This window comes from Myotis lucifugus, unplaced genomic scaffold (genome assembly GCF_000147115.1).
Source record: "Myotis lucifugus unplaced genomic scaffold, Myoluc2.0 scaffold_30, whole genome shotgun sequence".
Taxonomy (NCBI): domain Eukaryota; kingdom Metazoa; phylum Chordata; class Mammalia; order Chiroptera; family Vespertilionidae; genus Myotis; species Myotis lucifugus.
Window position 1 is genome coordinate 7,246,472 of NW_005871078.1, and position 21,944 is coordinate 7,268,415.

A 21,944-nucleotide genomic window follows, 5' to 3' on the forward strand; every position below is an offset into this window, starting at 1 on the left:
TTACCTCTAGTCAACAATGTTTTAATGAAGGTCTGAATATTGCATAAGAATATGAGGGGAGGAGGGTGAAAAGAGATGGGGTGGGCAGGTGATGGGCACCATCAGCAGTGGGCATAGTTTTATGTACATTATTTTTTATACTTGTATCCTGGTATCATATCCATGTTGTATAAGACATGGGGGCTGTTGGCATTTTGGTCAGGACAGTTCTCTCCTGTGCAGGACTGATTCTCTCTGTATTACTTAGGGGAATATTGATATATAGTGATGAAGATTATTTTGGTATAGCTTTGCAACTTACCACAGAGCAAGTATCTATTTAGTACCTATTACTCTGTGTCACTTACCTTTGTGAGCAAGTTGATTCCTTTTATCACTTGTGAATGGCTAATTTTTTAGTGATTGTGTTTATTTTATTGGATTAGCTAAGGAGTATATGAAGCCACATGTGAGGCCTATTATGCAGGAGCTGTTGCACATTGTTAGAGAGACAGAAAATGACGATGTGACGAATGTTATCCAGAAGATGATATGTGAATACAGTCAAGAAATAGCCTCCATCGCTGTCGATATGACCCAACACTTGGTAAGACTGGGAGGGCTGTTTGGTATAAAAGCCTTGACTAATTTAAATAAATTAAACTCCAAAATTTGGAGTTTGGTTTTATATGTAATTGTAATCCTATCTAGCCTGTAATAAAAGGCTAATATGCAAATCGACCGAATGGCAAAACGACTGGTTGCTATGATGCACTCAGACCACCAGGGGGCAGACACTCAACGCAGGAGCTGCCCCCTGGTGGTCAGTGTGCTCCCACAGGAGGAGTGCTGCTTAGCCAGAAGCTGGCCTCACGGCTGGTGAGTGCAGAGGCGGTGGCAGGAGCCTCTCCCGCCTTTGTGGCAGTGCTAAGGATGTCCAACTGCCGGCTTATCGGACATTCCCCGAGGGCTCCTGGACTGTGAGAGGGCGCAGGCCGGGCTGAGGGACCCCCCAGAGTGTACAAATTTCGTGCACTGGGCCTCTAGTGTTAATGTAAAAATGTTTGCTCTTCTAATTTTGACAGTTAATTTATATATATATATATATATATTTCAGAGAGGAAGGGAGAGGGAGAGAGAGAAACATCAATGATGAGAGAGAATCATAGATTGGCTGCCTCCCGCATGCCCCACACTGAGGATGGAGCCAGCATGTGCCTTGACCGGGAATTGAACCGTGACCTCCTGGTTCATAGGTTGACACTCAACCACTGAGCCATGCCAGCTGGGCTCTTTTTTTCCTATAGTTCAAACAAGATAGTTTATTCCTCTCTTATATTAATAACAGTCTGGAGGAAGCAGGCAGGAAGACAAGGTTCCCCAAGCACCCAGTTTCTTCCCACCATTCCCTAGGACCGTGGTCAGCAAACTGTGGCTCGCGAGCCACATGCGGCTCTTTGGCCCCTTGAGTGTGGCTCTTCCTAAGCCTTAGGAGTATCCTAATTAAGTTAATAACAATGTACCTACCTATATAGTTTAAGTTTAAAAAATTTGGCTCTCAAAAGAAATTTCAATCGTTGTACTGTTGACATTTGGCTCTGTTGACTAATGAGTTTGCCGACCACTGCAGGACAATCCTAAGCTAAGTTACCAGCAACACACTTGAATTCAAGCCCACAGGGAGTGGAAAAAGAGGAGTTGGGAAGCAAGCAGTTTCCTTTGAAATTGTGACAAAGTTGTGCACACACTGCTCATGTCCTACTTGTCCCTGTGGGGTGAAGTTATTTTCTAGTCCATCTTTTATTTGGTGTACTGCCTTTTTAGGTCCCAGTTTTACACAGAGATCTAGATCCAATTTCCATGTGAGCGCTCTGGTATTCATTTTCTATTTTCTGTATGTGAAGCCCAATATACCCCAAATTTCCAGGCCCCAGGGATAGGCCGAGGCCCTAGCAGAGCCATCAGTTTAAGCCCCAAGAGTGTCCCAACACTACTGCCTACAAAGCCCCAGGTTGTCTGGCCTTGCCATCTTGCTGCCCACATCTCTCTTCTCCCTCACACATCAGTCTCTAGCCCCTCTGGCTTCCTTGCTATTCTCAGAGGTCACCACGCTCTTTGCAACCTCCTGGCCTTTTCACATGCCACTCCCTCTAGATATCAATTTGGCTGGCTCCCTCCCCTCATTCTGCTCAGATGCTTCCACCTCCAAGACTTTCCTGACCACTGTGAGCAAAATAGCTCCTCATCACAACCCATTACCTACCTTTGACTTTCCCTTAGAGCACCCATAACTACTGACGTGGTATTGTGTGTGTTTTTTAATGTATGATCTAACTCTTCCACTAGCTATGAGCCTAGGTAGTTGATTTAGAAAGTAATTCTGGGGAATGGGAGTGGGGAAAGGACATGAACTGCAAAGGAGGAGAAGCCAATACCAGGTTATGCTATTGAGACTATGGATGTGGCTCAGAACTCAGTCAGGGGAGAGAACCCTGTATACTTCAGCTGCTGGCTCCTTTGGTCAAATGTGGCCCCCTAGAGGTATTTAATTTCCCTGCACTTAGGTTTGCACATGGATCAGAGAAGCTCTGGGGCAGGAAGCAAGGGCTCAAGCCTGAGGCAAGACCATGTCAGGTTGTGCCTGAGCAAACCTGGTGGAAGCCCTTGTGGAAGTGGTTGCTGCAGCAATGGCTATAGTGAGAGTGGGGCCAAGGGACTATTGACAGTTAATTTCTATAGTTAATTAGATTTAAATCTAATAACATTTAAGATTAATGTATTTTATCTATAATATTCTGAGATTTCATAGTGATTTTGCCTTAATGTGAGCCTTCTAAATTTTCACTTTCTGGATTTTGAATCTTGAAACTCATTTTCTTCAGTTTTAGGCAATTCTTGTGTTACTTCTTTGATGAATTTTTCTCTGCTCTTTTTTCTGTTCTATAGTTCTGATGTAGAGTATTGGGCCAAGACTGAGTTTCTGATTTCCTTACCTCTCTCTCCATATCTGTTCTTTTCGTTTCATTTTCTAGATGATTCCTTGACCTTGTCTTCTAAACCTTCTATCGAATTTTTCATTTGAGTATTATTAGATTTCAATTTTCCCAGATTTTGGATTTATTTGTTTAATGACAACCAGAGTTAAGTATTAGCTATCTGATTGTAATAGCTAAAGTATATATTTCACTCTAGTGGCCAGATAAGGGAAAAATGGCTATATTTAAAACATAACAACAAAATACATAATGTTGCTGACATTTATATGTGTGATGCTGCTCTTTTGCTAACATAATAGAGGGGTGGGTATAACTACTAATTGTTGAATATGTTTATTTTCATAGGCAGAGATATTTGGTAAAGTTCTTCAAAGTGATGAATATGAAGAAGTTGAAGACAAACAGTAATGGCTATGGGAATTTTACATACCATTGATACTATCTTGACAGTTGTTGAAGATCATAAAGAGGTGGGATTTCTTTGTATTTTATTTTGTCATTATAGTAACTTTAACTGAAATTTATATGATCAGTGGGCACAATTTTAAAGTTGTGACTTTTAAATTGCTATTTAGTTATGTTGCTAGATTTTATAAATTATCCTCGAATTTTAAAGACACATATTAAAATAATTGATGGGAAATACTACCTGTGGTTATAAAGTGTATACTATATCCCTTTTTTCTGAACTGAATGAACTAAGTTCAGCACATGACATCTGCCAGACTAGGTTTTTAGGGAATACTAAATTGTATAAGACATGAGCTCTGCCTTCTGAATCCATAGTGTAGTCTTCTCAGTGGAGAGTGATAGCCATCAGTCAGGGTGGCAACTATTAAGTAATGGAACAAAATTCTGAGTAACAAATATTATGAGGATGGAAGGGAAGAAGAGTTTAAAACATCATTTTCCCTGAACTGAATTCCAGAATAATATTGGGATAAGAATTGTGCAGACAGTCATCAAGTGCTTTCACATCCATTAGGTCAGGGGTGGGGAATGTCCGGCCCAGGGGCCGTATAAGGCCCCTGAAGTCATTTGTTCTGGCCCTGCCAAGGCATTAGGGGTGAGTTAATTAAATGTTTGACCAAATGTAGCAGGCTAAATTTTAGGTTGATCATTTTGTATGGCCTGCAAATGATGTTATAAATATCCAATGGCCCTTGGCAGTAAAAAGGTGCCCTACTCCTGCATTTGCTGATATAATGGTAGCCACGTCACTATGAGTTGGATGGAGCACGTAATGGTAGTGCCATTTTGCAGAAGTGGAAAACAAGAGACTTGTTCATGGTCACCAGGTTTTGGGTTTGCAGTCAAATCATCCTGATGATATATCAGTGTATCTCCACCTAAAGCCCGCTGCTCTCCTCCCCAAGTGTTATATAACCTTTCCTTAATTCAAATTAGATCGTGTTTTTCTGTGAGCTCAAGTTGACTTATTTAGCAATGATGGCAACTCTTGTTTTATACAGTGAGGATTTGGGAAAGCAGGTGCCAGTTCTTTAAGTAGCATTGTGAAACCCTGTGGCTATTGATTTATCTTGTGTTTACCACATACCAATACACGATTACCAGATTCTTAAAAATGGTTCGATCTTCTTTTCCTGGGCTGGCCTTCTTTCACCTAAAAGGCTCAATGTAAATTTTAATTTCCATATTCATTATTTTAGTTTTGTATCCTTTTGAAACTATATGGGACTCTTGGAAAAAGTGAGGTGTTCCAAATTAAATCACAGCAAGTATACTTGAGGATAATTCTTTCACCTTATATGTAGAACTTGTATTTTAAATTTGAAGAGACCTGAGAAATCGCCTCATCCAGTTTTCCCAAGTATGTGTGTGGAGGACAGGCAGTGGTAGAATGAGCAGAAGGATTATTTTGAAAACAAAATAGCATTTTCTATTTTTGTTTTAATTTTTTTACTCTTGATATTACATTTATTTTGAATTTCAAATAAAGTTAAAGGAGCATGAGAAGTTACTATGAGATTATCAAGGGAGGCAAGCCAGGGGTAAAACTGAAGAGCACTAATCATATCCATCTTCCTTACTTACAGATGAAAAAACTTAGCACCTTCAGCTAAATGGCTTACCTAGGTTTTAGATCAGCGATTTTCAATGTTTTTTAACTCATGGCACACATAAAATAATAACTAAAATTCTGTGGCATACCAAAAATATACACTTTTTGCCTATCTGACAAAAAATATATGTAATTTTGATTTATTCACATGGGGCATCTATTGTTGTGTTGGCTGTTGTCAGTTTTAAATTTGACAGTCTAAGGGAGAAGAGGTCACTGCCCCTGACTACATAGTCAGGTATTGCGTGGTGTGTGTGTGTGTGTGTGTGTGTGTGTGTGGCTTAAACAGCAAACATTTATTTCTCACAATTCTGAAGGCTGGGGCGTGTGTTTTTTTAAGTTCTGCTTCTTTTTAATCCTCACCCGAGGATATGCTTTTACTGATTTTTTTAGAGAGAGAGGAAGGGAGAGGGAGAGAGAGAGAAACATCAATGTGAGAGTGAAACATCAATCGATTGCAACCTGGGTATGTGCCCTGTCCGGGAATCAAACCTGCCACCTTTTGGTGTACAGGATGATGCCCAACCAACTGAGCCACACCAGCCAGGGCAGGTATTGCATGTTTCAGAAATTCTTGAGGCACACCAGTTTGCCTCTTGTGGCACGCACACTGGTTGAAAATCGCTGTCATAGATAATTAGGGGCAAAACAAGAACCAGAATCTTGTTTCCTGACTGCCTGTCCTATGACTAAATTTTAGCTTGTTAAAACATTTTTGAAAACATTATTTTTGAAAGGGGAAATCACATGTGAATGAATATATGTACAAATACTTCCTGTGTGAAGAGCACAAGTGAAAGTCTAAAACATCTTAAGCATGTGCAGTTTTTCTTAGTGGTTCTAAATATATAGAAAATGCTTAAATGGAAAAATTTGGATCATTTGAATTTCAAGACTGTAGTTTAAGTTGAATATTAAAGAATAATTTTGAAAGTTGAAATAGGGTACTTAGATGAAAAATAGAACCCATAATGGATTTAAATTTTTTCTTATTTAAAAAATATTTAGTATAAACATATGTTGAAAATTCAAAAGGTGTGAAAAGGAGGATGAGATCTCATCTCCCCAGACATCTCATCCTCCTCTCAAGGAGGTGGCTCCTTTACCAGGTTTTTTGTATCTTTCCAGAGATTTTTCTCTACTATATCCAGGCAGAAAGTGAGTATGTGTATTTTTCTTTAATGAAAATGATAGCATACATTTTCATCTGCCACTTTTTACTTAATATTTCTTGGTGAGTCTTCCATATTAGTCAATAAAATTATATTTTTAATAGTTGCATGATATCTCTTTGTATGATATACCTAATTTACTTAGCTGGTCCTTGTTAATGGATATAATTTAACTATCTCTTGTTAAGTGGACATTTGGTTGTTACTAATCACAAATGTTGCTGCAATGAAAGACTTTTTACATGTCATTTTGTACATGTAATAATATATTCAGAGAGAAAGTTTCTTTAATTCAAATTTCTGGATCAAAAATACATGTATGGGTAGTTTCAAGGATATTGCTAAGGTGTCCTTCACGCTCCCTAAATCAATGTAAAGTCCCTACTTTTTGATCATTGCCAGTCTGATAGGTGAAAAGTGTTAATCCTGTGCTTAGAATTTTTACTCTTATTATGTATTAGAATAAATTTTTTATAAGGTCAGGTCCATTTATATTCTTTTGTTGTAATCTTTGCCTTTCTTTTTGTTACTATGATTTCATGTGAGGGGAATTTTATCTTTGTGTTATCTTTGAAAATATTTCCTTCAATTTTTCATTTATCTTTGACTTCCGCTTGCTCTATGCAGATATTTTTAATTTTTGATACCAAATGACTCAATATATTTATTTCTCATTTCTGGGCTTTGAGTCATGTTCCTTCTTTAGGATTACACACAATTCTTTTGATATCTTCCAGTATTTTTCATGTCTGAAGTACAGTGGGGCCTTGACTTACGAGTGTCCCGACTAATGAGTTTTTTGAGATACCAGCTGTCTCTTGGCCAATTTTTTGCATTGAGTTGATAGGGTAATTTGAGTTAACGAGCTCCTTAACCAGCTCGGTCTCGGAACGAATTAAACTCGTAAGTCAAGACCCCACTGTATTAACATTGAAATCTGATCTGTTAGGTCTTTATTTTGGTATAAAATATGAGGTAAGAAACTTATTTAATTCATAATTTTATTATAGATGTAATTCTCATTTCTATTATTGGTTTACTTTTCAGAATTTTCTGGTATTCTTGCGTGTTTAATTTTTCACACAAAGTTTAGCATTAACTTCTCAATTTCTCTCAAAAAAAGTCTTGTTATTTTTATTGGGATAATATTAAATTTGTAGATGAACTTAAGGGTTAAAATGAATTTTAAACTGTTTAAACTTGTCTTTAGGTTACTCAGCAGTTAGAGAACATCTGTCTACGGATCATTGATCTTGTTTTACAGAAACATATAATTGGTAAGTTTGAGGGTTGAGTAAGAATGTAAATTGAAAATTAAAAAATATTTGATGAACTTTCAGTGCATTGTTAGTCCTTTAGATTCAAGAAGATGGACAATTTTGAGAGAGAAAAGATAGCATTCTCTTCAGTTTTTGAATATACTTTCTAATATCCGTATTTTCATTTAGGGAGAAACTTTAATGCATCCAGTTAAGAAGTTTTGGTCTTAAAATTTTTAAAGCACAGAGAATTTTAAGTTTTACATTTCTAGAAATCAAGAACTGGGATGAGGTGAGGTTACTTTAGTCTGGGATTAAAAAATGTGAAGTGATGGTCGAATACCTTATCAGAAGTGTGAATTAATTGTTCTGCTCTCTATTATGGTGCTTCTGATTAGAATCAGTAACTAATGCTGGCTATTATAAACCAAAGGGAATTTGTAGAGGAGGCTACTTTTCCATGGTATCCAAGCAATTTGAAGATGCTAGCCTCCGAGGCATTTGGGCATCAGGGAAGTGCAATCTGTACAATATACAGATAGAAAGATACAAGAAAAGCATGTTACTGCTTAAGAGCAGTTGTCCCCAAACTTTTTATTACTTAGTAAAAATTAGTGAGAATTGAGCATGCACTTCTAATATATATGAATATATTTACATACATAAAAATAGAAATGCGAAAGGATAAGATTAAAAGTGTTCTAATACATTCTTCCATCTAGTGGATTATCTTGCACACTGCCTAGGGTATATCCTCCTTATTTTTGAAGTCATTGCTGTAAAGCAGTAGTTCTTTTTTCTTTTTCTTTTTTAATCCTCACCTGAGGATATTTTTTTCCATTGATTGTTTTTAGAGAAAGTGGGAAGGAGAGGAAGAGACAGAAACACCAGTGTGAGAGAGACACATTGATTGGTTGCCTCCTGTATGCCCATGACCAGAGCTGGGAGCCTGCAACCGAGTACATGTTGTTGACCGGAATGGAACCCTTCAGTCCACAGGCCTATGCTGTATCCCAGGAGCCAAACTGGCTAGGCTAGAACAGTAGTTGTTAAACTTTGGTGTGCGTAAGAACCGCTAAGGAGCTAGTTAACGTGAAGATTGCTGGACTGTATCCCAGAGGTTCTGATGCTTAGTTTGAGGCAGAGCCCAGGAATCTGCATTTTTACTGATTATTCCAAGTGATTCTCATGCAGGTGAAATAGTAATTAGAGATGCTTTTTGCTAATAGGATCTCTGGATACAAGTGCCTTTCTTTACTTTCTTACTAGAGCAAATGCAAAACAGGTAACAATCTAGTAGCCAGAAAAGAGTAGTCACTAGTAATTGCAGGAAATTAGGTGACTAATTTTCAAGCCCTGGCTATTATAAAACAAAAGGAATTCTTAAAGTGTTACACTAATGAACACAATGATTTATATGACATGAGTAGAGTCTAATTTAACATCTTATTGCCCCCAAGGTCAATTTTAGCAAAGTATTAATTTGTATAAAGATAAGGTGAGTCAGGATATTACTATAGACCCCCCCTTCCACGGGGGATACATTCTAAGACCCTCATATATACCTGAAACTGTGGATAATACCAAACCCTATATATAACTGTTTTTTTCTATAATGCACACCTATGATAAAGTTTAGTTTATAAATTAGGCACAGCAAGAGATTAACAACAACAATAAAATAGAATAATTATAATAATATACTGTAATAAAAGCTGTGAAACTATACATTCTAACAAGATATTTTCTTCTTTCCAGAATTCTATGAAGAAATTCTTTCCCTGGCATATAGTTTAACCTGCCGTGGCATTTCCCCTCAAATGTGGCAGCTTCTAGCTATATTATATGAGGTTTTTCAGCAGGATTGTTTTGAATATTTTACAGGTATGGTTTTGACCATGTAACATTTTTGCTTTTCTGAATCTAGATATTATTTCCTTTAATACTTGAAATAAAGACATAGATGATTTCAGTACCAATCAGAAAATAATTATTCTTATTTCCCTGTCAAGGTTGGGGCTGTTGTAGCAGTGATTTTCAGCTTCAGGAATATAGGCAATGGGAGGGAGCCTGTGTTTCCTATGTATCTTAAATTAGTTTGCGATCAGAGAATATTTTCCGTACATTAATTCTATTAATATTTTCTGAATACTGACTATACTCCAAGCACTGTTCTAAGTTCAGCAATACAGCAGTGAACAAAATAGCCCTTGCTTTAAAAAAAAAATATTTGAGAGAGGGAGAGAGAGAAACATCGATGTGAGAGGGAAACATGGATTGGCTGCCTCCTGCACGCCCTGTACTGGAGATTGAGCCTGCAACCTGGGCATGTGCCGGACCGGGAATCGCACCAGCAACCTTTCAGTGCATGGGAGGACATCCAACAAACTCAGCCACACTGACCAGGGCACCCTTGCTTATTTTTTTTAAATATATCTTATTGATTTTTTACAGAGAGGAAGGGAGAGAGATAGAGAGTTAGAAACATCGATGGGAGAGAAACATCGATCAGCCGCCTCCTGCACACCCCCAACTGGGGATGTGCCCGCAACCAAGTTACATGCCCTTGACCGGAATCGAACCTTCAGTCCGCAGGCCGACACTCTAGCCACTGAGCCAAACCAGTCAGGGCCACCCTTGCTTTTTTGATGTCTTCATTCTAGTATGGGGAGAAGGGAAGGCATGGTAATGCACAGAGAAGGAAGAAAGTATGTAGTATGTCAGATGGTGGTGAGTACTGTGGAGAAGAATAATATTTAGAACAATCACTACATCAAATGATGAGCAATTTAGTCTTTCTGATCCACATTTTCCTTATCTATAAATAGGGTAGATTTATCACTTTTGTTTCTAGCATTTTGTAGTAGCAAGGGAGGATAGTAACGTGTGTGTGCAACAGAAATGTGGTTTCAGGGGGAATAATTTCTTCTTCTATTAGTCAAGTCTAACTGGGATTTTGAATTTTTTTCCAGACATGATGCCACTCCTGCATAATTATGTGACAATAGATACAAATACTTTACTGTCAAATCCAAAGCATTTAGAAATACTTTTCACCATGTGTAGAAAGGTAAGTGGTGTAGTGTTGACTCTTTCAATTTGTTTCTTATACATTTTGTTCTTCTGTATTGCCTTCATCATCATATATTTGTCATTTTGTTTTTTTTAAATGAGATTGGAATTGTAATTTGAAAATTTCATATTGTGTGTTGTACTGAAGAATGTTTGCCTCTTTTCTACCTGTGTACTTTATAATGTTCAGAGGTAAATGATTTTCTTTGTGTTTTGATTTTTTTTCTTTCAAAATTGCAAACTTGCTACTTGATTAAAGAAACGTGCTAAGAAAATAACCACACAGTTTGTTCTCATTGATTTTTCTTTTAATTGAATGTATATATTGGAAGTCACTAGATGTAGGACGTTAAGACAAAAGATTGAAATTGTTGGAAAAACAACATCATTTAGATCAGTCCAGGATAATTTATAAACAACATAATAGTACCTGTTAGATTTGTGCACTAACAAATGTCTACTGTGTTATTTTTGTCACAGGTTAGATTTGGCCTTCTATTAGTTATATCTGGGAAGCCTTAATGGCTAAATAATGTTTCCCTTCCATAGTAGAATATATGTATATACATAAATATAAAATTGTATTGCATATAGTTGGCAGAGTTTATAAAGCTCAAATAGCCAGACCTAAAAGTTAGGCTTTGGAGTTGGGAGTAAAATACTCTGTACAACCTATTTTCCTCACTGGACAGGATGTGTTTCAGGAACTGCTAAGAGTGCTGAACCAATAATCAGTATCTGATTTAGGTCTCATTCAGTTAAAAAGAGCCTGGAAGATATGGGGAAGTCACTAAGTTTCATCGCATATAAACTGCAGGAATAGAATCATGATTTTTAAAGATGCCTTTAGTCTAATAGCCCAGCTTGTTAATCATAATCACTTGGCATTCTTCAATTTTTCTTAAGTTATAGAAACAGATGCTAGTGAGAAGAAGAGGAAGAGAAAGCAACAAGTAGAAAACATAACAGTCCTACATGTTCCATTAGTAATATAGCAGATAGAATAAAAGTGATATTCACAATGATGTACTTACTAGTATACTTGCCAAGTAGTGAAAATGTTTCATATTCTTGGTTTTAATAATAATACTTATTGAACTCTTACTGTATACCAGGATTTCCTAAGCACTTTATAATTATAAATTTATTTAATCTTTACAACATTATGAGGAAGGTATCACTTTTTTGTCAAAGAGGAGACCGAACCACAATTTCTTGCACTGTGCCTGAAGTTTAGTCAACTGTCCTAAGTCACAGTGTGTTGGAGCCAGATTTGTTCACAGAAAGTCTGGTTCCAGAGCTGAACTTAATTTAATTTTTAAGTCACTGAAATATATTTTGTTTTTTCTCCTTTTGAGGGAGTGGAAGCAGGAAAACAAAACCAATCAACAAAAAAACCAAGTAAATGCAATTTTGGGAAAAAGGAGTGATTTTTTTTTTTCTTTCTGTAGCATACAGCCCCATGAGGTATATATATTATCATCCTCCTTTTACAGTAAGACAGAGAGAAGTTAAGTAGCTTTTTCCAAAACACAGTTACTAAGTGGCAGAGCTGGAATTTAAACCTAGGTCTTCTGATTCCAGAGCCCATTCACATTTAGAATCTAGATTTTAAACATATGGCCCTAGAGCAGTGGTTCTCAACCTTCTGGCCCTTTAAATACAGTTCCTCATGTTGTGACCCAACCATAAAATTATTTTCGTTGCTACTTCATAACTGTAATGTTGCTACTGTTATGAATCATAATGTAAATATCTGATATGCAGGATGGTCTTAGGCGACCCCTGTGAAAGGGTCGTTCGACCACCAAAGGGGTCGCGACCCACAGGTTGAGAACCGCTGCCCTAGAGGTAGAATTTTAGATTTATGTAAATAGAGTTGATTCTTGGCTTTGGCAGTTACCTGCTTACTATTCAACTTACTGTTTCATCTCTTTTCTAGCTTCCAACATTTTATAGCTGTCTTTCTTCTTTTTCTCCATCTTTGTGAATTGTATGCCTCTAAAATTTCTTTATTATCATTTTAATGGCCTTTTGGAAAGGAATAAAATTAAATGGAAGTACTGAATCTGTTATCTTTACCTGGAATTTCTTTTTAATTCAGTTTTCTTAAATTGTATTTGTCTAGGAAATTATCCAGTTCATCTAAATTTTCAAATATAAAAGAAATAAAGAGCATTGCCCATACTATTCTCTTATTTTTAATCTCTCCTTTATTTGTATTTATATCTTTCATTCCTAATATTTTATTATTTGGTTTTCTTTGCTTTTTAAAAATAATTTTTAAAAATAAAAGTTGTCTAAGTCTTTTTTCAATGAATCTGTTTTTGTTTCTGTTATCTCTTTTTGTCTATATATTTAATTTCTGTGTCAACTTTATTCTTTGGGTTAAGTTTCTTTTTAAGTCGTGTTTGAACTCATTAATTTTTCCATCTTTCTTAATTTTTAATGTAAGCATGCCTCTACAAATTCTCTTCAGGAAACCTTTAAAAGTCTACAATATTGAATTATGATGATGATTATGAAAAAATGGGTGCATATGGAAAGAATTAAAAAAGACTGGAAAAATTCAGGGTTTGTTTTATTGTTTAAAAGGAAGGTATTTTTTTTAAAAATTATTTTATTGTTTTAGTGCTTTAAAGAGAAGCTTCATTTATCTAGACAATTAACTCATACATCCCACTTTATTAATCCAAAATTAAGTAAGTGAATTTTTACTCCTTATGTGGAATTAGGGTAGGTAAAGAAGGTGGATGGACTTTAACCTTTCCTTTTTGGGTTGACAAGGTAAACTTAAAAGCAAGCAAAGCTATGAGTTTAATGGCTGAATTTTTATGGGCTGTTTGCTTCATGTGGACTTGATGAAGCTGAGCTAATTGTAATTGCGGCAGGTACTATATGGAGATGCAGGAGAAGATGCAGAATGTCATGCAGCCAAACTGCTTGAAGTCATCATTCTTCAGTGCAAAGGAAGGGGAATTGATCAGGTAATATATGTATGGAAAGCCTCTTTATGTTTACATTTAAAATTTACATTTCCGATTGACTTTTGTTTACATTATGATGAAAATTAAAAAATTTTGGAAATTATCTTGTATTTTGCTTAGAAGGAGATACACAGAAAAATATGTAATAATTTAAGGGGCTATCAAGCAAATCATAAAGGAGATAAATGTGTAAATGTTACACAATTGGATTCCCAGAGATTTGAAACTTTCCTTTGTGTTTGTTATTGTAGTATTCACATTATTTTTTTAAAACAGAAATGAATATACTATGTAAAAAAGAAAAGTTTTGCTGAAACCGGTTTGGCTCAGTGGATAGAGCGTTGGCCTGCGGACTGAAAGTCCCAGGTTCGATTCCGGTCAAGGGCATGTACCTTGGTTGCGGGCACATCCCCAGTGGGAGATGTGCAGGAGGCAGCTGATCGATGTTTCTAACTCTCTATCTCTCTCCCTTCCTCTCTGTAAAAAATCAATAAAATATATAAAAAAAAAAAGTTTTTGTTTACTGATTTTAAAAAGTATTATAAATTTTGAACAAGATTAATTTTTGATTGCTATTGTGGTGTGATAATCAATGACTGAGAAAAAACTGTTTAAGTGTTTAAGTAAAACTATGGAGTCATCTCTTCTTTCAGGCCTGTAACTTTTTATAACACCTTTATTGAGATAAAATTCACCATACAATTTATCTATTGAATGTGTATAGATTTGCCTATTCTAGACCTTTCACATAAATGAAATCGCATGTGATCCTTTGTGAATAACTTCTCTCTCTTAGCATATTTTTTTTAAAGCGTTGGCTTTATATATATATATTTCAGAGAAGAAGGGAGAGGGAGAGAGAGATAGAAACATCAATGATGAGAGAGAATCATTGATTGGCTGCCTCCTGCATACCCCCCACTGGGTATCGAGCCTGCAACCTGGGCATGTGCCTTTGACTGTAATTGAACCCCGGACGCTTCAGTCTGCAGGCCGATGCTCTATCCACTGAGCCAAACCGGCTACCGCTAGGGCAAGCATGTCAAACTCGTGGCCCACAGTGAATATTTTTGCAGCCTTGCCAATATAACGGTATGTAAGGGATGTTTTAATAAAAATTTTGTAACTTAATTTTTACAATATCCTATTATACATAATTATTAATAACGAACTACAATGTTCACTAATGACTGATTACTATAATCGTGTTGCATTTATTTCCCTACGCACCTTACACGCAGGCATACCATTTCTCTCCAGTAATACTAGCAGCAAATATTTTAGCAGCCAATTGCCACCTCATTAGTCGTGTACTGACTTGTTTGGTGTGCACAACAGGAAATATTTTGCTTTCGGAGAACAAGAAAAATAGGTTTATTTGTGTTACGCTTATTAATTTGTGCAGTTATTCAGTGTCTGGTAAGTTAATGTTCAAGAAAAAATACTAATTTTCATTAAAATGTTCAGTTATTTTATGTTAATGATTACTCATTTATTTCAGCCCTTTGTATTTAGCATGTCTCTATCGAAATAAACCTACATTTCTATGAAAATTGAAGCTTTTTTTTTTGTGGCCCACATAAACATAAACCTTGTTTATTTGGCCCGTGTTAGCCTTTGAGTTTGACATGGTTGGGCTAGGGCTTAGCATGGTGTTTTAAAGGCCCATCCTTGAGATAACATGTATCAGTATTCATTTCTTTTTATTGCCTAGTACTCCATTATATGGATATATCACAGTTTAGTCCTTCATCACTTGATGGGTATTTGGATTATTTCCATTTTTTGACTATCATGAATAATGTTATGAACATTTATATGCAAACTAGAGACCCGGTGCATGAAATTCATGCACTGAGGGGGGGAGTCCCTTAGCCTGGCCTGTGCTCTCTCACAGCCTGGGAACCCTTGGGGGATATCCAACTGCCACAAAGGCGGGAGAGGCTCCCACCACCACCGCTGTGCTCGTCAGCCGTGAGCCTGGCTTCTGGCTGAATGGCACCCCCCCCCCCACCCCAGTGGGAGTGCACTGACCACCAGGGGGCAGTTCCTGCGTTGAATGTCTACTCCCTGGTGGCCAGTGCGCGTCATAGTGACCGGTTGTTCCGCTGTTGGGCTGAAACCGGCTCTGTGACATCCCCAAGGGGTCCCGGATTGCAAGAGGGCAAAGGACAGGCTGAGGGACCCCACTGGTGCACGATTGGGGCTGGAGAGGGACGCGGGATGTTGGCCAGCTTGGGAGGGACTGTGGGAGGGCTCCAGGGCATGCCTGGCCCATCTCACTCAGTCCTGATCGGCGGGACTCCAGCACAAGTAACCTACCAGTTGGAGTGTCTGCCCCCCTGGTGGTCAGTGCATGTCATAGCGACTGGTTGACCGGTCGACTGTCTGCCCCCTGGTGGTCAGTGCACATCATAGCGAGCAGTTGAGTGGCCTTAGCATATCATTAGCATATTATGCTTTTGGTTGAACGGACAACCAGACGACCGGACACTTAGCATACTAGGCTTTTATTATATAGAATATTTGTGCAGACACATTTTTATTTCTCTTGGTATATATTTAGGAATGGTAATTCTATTGGTAATTCTATGTCTAACTATTTTAGGAACTGCCAAACTGTTTTCCAAAGTAGCTGTACCATTTCCCATTCCTATCAGCAATGAATGAGGGTTCCAATTTTTCCACATCCTCATGAACATTTGCTTTGTTTTCTTTGTTATAGTCATTCTAGTAGATGAGAAGTGGTATTGTTATCAGAGAATTGCGTGGATTGCCTTTCTCTGTTGCTAGTGGAAGTGGGATTCTTTGGGCGCTGCTGGAGTAAGCATTTCCGGAGGCCCCCACAGGAGGATGAGATGTGGTAGAAAGCTTTATTTGTGTGGAAATTACATCTCTCGGGTTGCAAAGTCCCATTTCCCTTAGCCAGTCCTGGAAAAGATGCAGCTGGGGATTCAGCAGAACTAAAAGCAAAGCCAGTGTCCAGAGTTTCTGCTCCATGGTGGTGCTGGGTGCAGCGTAACATCAGGCTAGTTTGAGTCCATCAGTCCATTGTGTGTGGGGTCCACATGGCTGTGGGCCATGTGGGCGAGTGCAGAGCATGAGAGTCGGAAAGCCAGGAGTCAGGCCTGAGCAGCAATAGAGAGCAAAAGGCAAGAGAGCAAGAGAGGGAACTCCTTTGTTCAGCAACTTACCAGTATGTATTTCAATTTTTTTTTCCCCATTGACCCTCTCCAGCCCTACCCCACCCCCCTGCCCCTCCACCCCAGGCCTTTAGCACCCTATTGTCTGTGTCCATGGGTTATGCATATACGCATACAAGGTCTTTGAGGGTTCACTCTTGATGTACATTCTAGAGTTTGGACAAATTTATAATGACATAGTATATCCACCTTTATAGTAGCATATACAGTAGTTTCACTGCCCTAAAATTCCTCTGTTCTGCCTGTTCACCCATCCTCCTCCGAAACTGATTTTTTAAAATTTGCTTTTAAAATGAGCTTATTTTAAAACCTCAGAATTTTATATTACACAAATGATTTCAGTCCATCCATTGTTATTGAAAATAACGATTGGCAAATATTTCTAATAAAATTAGTTAATCAATATGCATTTTTGAGGTGGGGTCAGATGATTTTGCTTTATTGTACCAAGTCCATCCTGTTTTTCTTTAGTCTTTTTCTTTTACTTATACGAATAAGAATTTTCTTTCTCAAGAGAAATTCTAATCACATAATGCTTATTCTCAGCCCTATGCACTTCTCTCCCCAATTTGGTTTATTACCATAGTCATTTTACCTTAAACATGGGAGGCTGAGTCCATTATTTGGATTGCTGCCACGACGTGGGTGTGGACTCTGTAGGACAGTCTCCAGCTAACTGGACTCTGCCCTGAAAAGGGAAGGAGACTTCTGACACTGCTCTGGGATCTCTCTTTGGCCCTTTCATCACTCTTTTTTTTTTTTTGAGAATATAAATTTAATATCTCTCAAAATGATTTAAATAAGCAAAGGTTTTATTGCCATTAAGGGTATCTTATTTATTGATTATACTTTTTTTTTAACAATATTCAGCTTTCTATAAAAGTTACTTGGTTTCTCTGTGTATGTTGATTCTCTTTTTGTGTTTTTCCTCTAGTGCATTCCCCTCTTTGTTCAGCTTGTTTTGGAGAGATTAACCCGAGGGGTCAAAACCAGCGAGCTCCGGACTATGTGTCTTCAGGTTGCGATTGCTGCCTTGTACTACAACCCCGATTTGCTGCTACATACCCTAGAGAGAATTCAGTTGCCTCACAACCCTGGACCTATAACTGTACAGTTTATAAATCAGTGGATGAATGATACAGACTGTTTTCTTGGGTAAGTGTTTTCTTAATTTTATACTGCATTTCTGTTTTTGGAAAGTTGAATTTTTAAAATGTACACATAATATGATATAGAAAGATAACTTTTATATCTTAAGAATTTTTAGTGTGTTGTTGACATATTTAATTTTTAGAGAGTTAGGAATGTGTTTCAGCAGTATAATCTAGTGGAAAGATTGCTGGCTTTGAAAATTAGGTATAGCCCTTCCCTACTTGTTTTTGACTCGTGGGTATTGTTATATCTCCATGTAACAAAAATTAAGTGTTCATCCTGATTCCATGACTATTAAGTGTTTGTGGGTAAAAACATTATAAATGGAGTCAAGTTTTAAGGAAGTTACCAGTCTGGTAAAGATGTAATGCAGTGTCCTGGGATATTGAACACCTTGCAGATCTCCAGGGAGCCTGTTCTCCAAGGTGAGGTCAGGGTTGTTAGTTGTGGGCCAGGAGCCGCCCTGGTAGGAGAGTCTGTACTTACGTGGAGCGCTCGCCTAGTTTTCTGACATAGGAAAAGTCAGATTCCAAAGTAGTTATATGCCCACCTCCAGTGACCCAACACATAGTAGTGACTGTGTTATGCTAGAATTGGAGCTAATTTGTTTAAAGCATTAGAAATAACGAATGTTCTTTTTAAGCTTTGTAAGATATCATTTGGAAAAATGTGCTCGTGAGCAAAGACTTCCAGCAGGAGAAATAGTTGGGAGACTGCGAAGTGGTGGGGAAATAAAGGAGGCCCAAATTACGAAGGTAGAACATCTTTATAAACTGCTGTGTTTATTCAAGTTATTCATTTTTGTAGGAAACTGGAATTTGGCCCTGCTTTCGATTTCTTATTAAAGCCTATAAGGGACGAACATACTTTAAAAAGAAATTGTGTTGCCTTCACTGGTTTGGCTCAGTGGATAGAGTGTTGGCCTGTGGACTGAATAGTCCCGGGTTCGATTCCAGTCAAGGGCACATGCCTGGGTTGTGGGCTAGATCCCCAGTAGGGGATGTGCAGGAGGCAGCTGATCAATGATTCTCTCTCATCATTGATGTTTCTCTCGCTCTCTCCCTTCCTCTCTGAAATCAATAAAAAAAATATTAAAAAAAGAAAAGAAAAGAAATTGTGCTTCAAGTCGTCTCTGACAAAGATTTAGAGCATAGGGATTTGGTCATTCACAATATGTAGTTGGTACTCTTGTCTCTTTATTAGCATCTATAAGCAGTTTTCTAAAGATAGAAAGGCTGTCTCAGCTATTGCATGGGCTGGGCATGCTTGGATTGGGCTTCCTTATGTTCTTTAGAGCCCCACTTGATAATCATCTTTCCTGCTGCGATCCCTTTGACACCTGGTATGCACTACTAGTTAGGGCTACCTGGATGAGAAAGCCCTCAGGGCAAGTGTGCTCCTGTTAGAGCATACTACTTTGGCAGTAGTAACTTGAATGAATCAAGCAATGCAAATAATGAAGAATAACAGAAGCTTGAAATATATTCATCATTGGGTTTGTTGTATATTACTCTCATTTTAAACAAACTGAATAACTGCAAATGAATTTTTGTTCATGCCAGAGTTTTAAGTGTTATGCCATATAGTAGTCTTTTTTATTCTTAATATTTTTTAGTTTCAAACAACTTAGAAGAAACATTTAGTAGAAAAATGTATGTAATGTATATTGGTCAAATTTCTTTCCTTCGTAATTAAATTTTCCTTGTCTTCTGTTATAGCAGAAGACATTTAATAGATTTACTTACAGATGTTAAGTTCAGAGTATTAGATACTGAGTTTTTGAAATAAATTTTGGTGCCTAGGGTTGTAAGAGTGTATCTGCCAAAAAACCTGGTAGACCAAGATAATAAAGACGAAGTCTAAGGAACTCTTCCCTTTTTCTCATAGGATAGGAATTTTATGCTGTCAAATATAGGTATTCCTGCTTTAATGAAACTTGTTATACCAAGGCTCTGATATAGCATTTATAATAATCATACATTGATAGTACAGTAAGATTCACTACACTAATTGCAGGCTCCCATAGATCTTCGATGATAATTGGTTTACAAAACTTCACTTACATAGGATTTCATAGAGTATAAAATGGGGGATATCTCTATATAATTTCAGGGAATGCACCTTAGAGTAGACCTTTTTTAATTTCTTCAGAATTTGTCCTCATTCCTCACATGCACATTTATTTATCCTCCATAATTTGTAGGCATCATGACCGGAAGATGTGTATAATAGGACTGAGTATCCTCTTGGAATTGCAGAATCGACCTCCTGCAGTAGATGCTGTGGTGGCACAGATTGTGCCCTCAGTCCTCTTCCTTTTCCTTGGCCTGAAGCAGGTCTGTGCTACCAGACAACTGGGAAACCAAGGAGATCGCTTAAAAGCAAAGAAAACTGATATGGAAGAAAATGGTAAAGTCTTCTAATTGCAGTGAATGCTAGAATTGAATTTTATTTGAGCATGCATTTTCTTTGAATCTTAGTCTATTTAAGTTATTAAACAGATTTATATTCTTTGGCCTATTGCACATTTAATAGATAGTTTGGGTTTGGTTGACTTAATTATATCATGTGATATAAATTTATATTTGTTCACTTTTGACACATGATTTATTATTGAGCCTTGTGAATGTTGTTACACCTTACACCCTGGGAAATACATTTATAACATGCTTAAATGATCTTGACAATAACTTAACAACCCAGTATTTATTTATTTATTTATTTATTTATCCCAACAGTCTCAGTGAAGGCAACAGTTATAAGTTAAATGAACCATTAGACTTAGAAGTGTCAGTACAGCAGATTCGTGCTGAGTGCCTGGTTTTTGAAAAATGACTCTTAGGTAACTCATCATCAAAAATTATAATTGGGAGATATTTGTGATTTACATATTATATATTTAGAATAAAGTGCATAAATGAAGGTGATTTACTTGAGTCAGAATAAGATTGTTAAGTCAAGAAAATTAGATCTTGCCCTGTTTGGTGTGTTCAATGGTTAGAGCACTGGCCCTCGAATGGAAGGGTTTTGGGTTTGATTCCCAGTTAAGGGCACATACTTAGGTTTTAGGTTCAATTCCTGGCCCTGGTCAGAGTGTGTATGGGAGGCAACCAATTGATGTATGATGTTTCTCTTTCTCTCTCTCCCTGTCTCTCTCTTCCACTCTCTCTAAAAATTAATGGAAAAGATACCCTCTGGTGAGGATTAACAACAACAAATAGAAAAGGAATATTAGGTCTTTATTTTAGTTAATGTTTTTGCAAGACTTCTTGCAAGGGCTCAGGAAGTAATATTATCCAACTCCAAATGGAGTTTTTCCTCTTTTGGTTAAAAACAAAAAATTTTATGGAAAATATACAATTTTACTTTTGATGCTAAATTCTATGGAATTTTATATAGGTCTTTTGCAGCAATGTTCCTTTGCTAGAAGTTTTTTTTTTTTTGCTAAGTACTAGTATATGCCAACTATTATATAATTTTTTTTACTATGTTATGATGCTTTCTTTCTGATTTCTTGTAGTGCCCACTTTTTATCGGCTTATAATTGATGACTTGAGGGAAATTTTTCTGCATTGTTCCAGACATTCTTGTTGAATTTCTTACTAAAGTATAGAATGATTAACTAGCAAAAGTATTTCTTGCTGTCTTTGTTATTACACTTTTGCCATATCTATACATGGGGTCAAAATTGTGGTTTCTTGCCTTATTTCTAAAACTACCTTAGTTTAATCCTGGCATTTACTGTCTATTGCTTATTTACAATACTGGTCTAACTGATTGGAACAGATCAGCACTGAAAACAGAAATAGAGTCTATGGTGATAAACAATTCATTTTCTAACTTTTCAACCCACATGTAGCTAACTACCTATTTTATTTTTCCTTTACATTTCTATATTATTCTGTTGCTATTAGCAGAAATGGCCTCTTCACTCAAACATTTCTGAGCATTTCATAATCAACTTAGTTAATTGTTGAGATTCTCAGTGGGAGCTCATTGTTATTTAAAACACATTATATACTTAGTCAGGTAATTACACAT

At 37.1% G+C, this 21,944-nt stretch overlaps 1 protein-coding gene across 1 annotated transcript in view; it reads left to right on the plus strand.

Annotated features, from left to right (window-relative positions):
* IPO8 (importin 8) overlaps nucleotides 1–21,944 on the plus strand; it is a 58,237-nt gene that overhangs the window by 30,676 nt on the left and 5,617 nt on the right. The window contains 9 exon segments of the mRNA XM_023752312.1: nucleotides 426–586; nucleotides 3,321–3,372; nucleotides 3,375–3,445; nucleotides 7,441–7,507; nucleotides 9,248–9,373; nucleotides 10,462–10,559; nucleotides 13,453–13,548; nucleotides 17,686–17,906; nucleotides 20,107–20,312. Of these exon segments, the coding sequence (XP_023608080.1) occupies nucleotides 426–586; nucleotides 3,321–3,372; nucleotides 3,375–3,445; nucleotides 7,441–7,507; nucleotides 9,248–9,373; nucleotides 10,462–10,559; nucleotides 13,453–13,548; nucleotides 17,686–17,906; nucleotides 20,107–20,312 (1,098 nt within the window).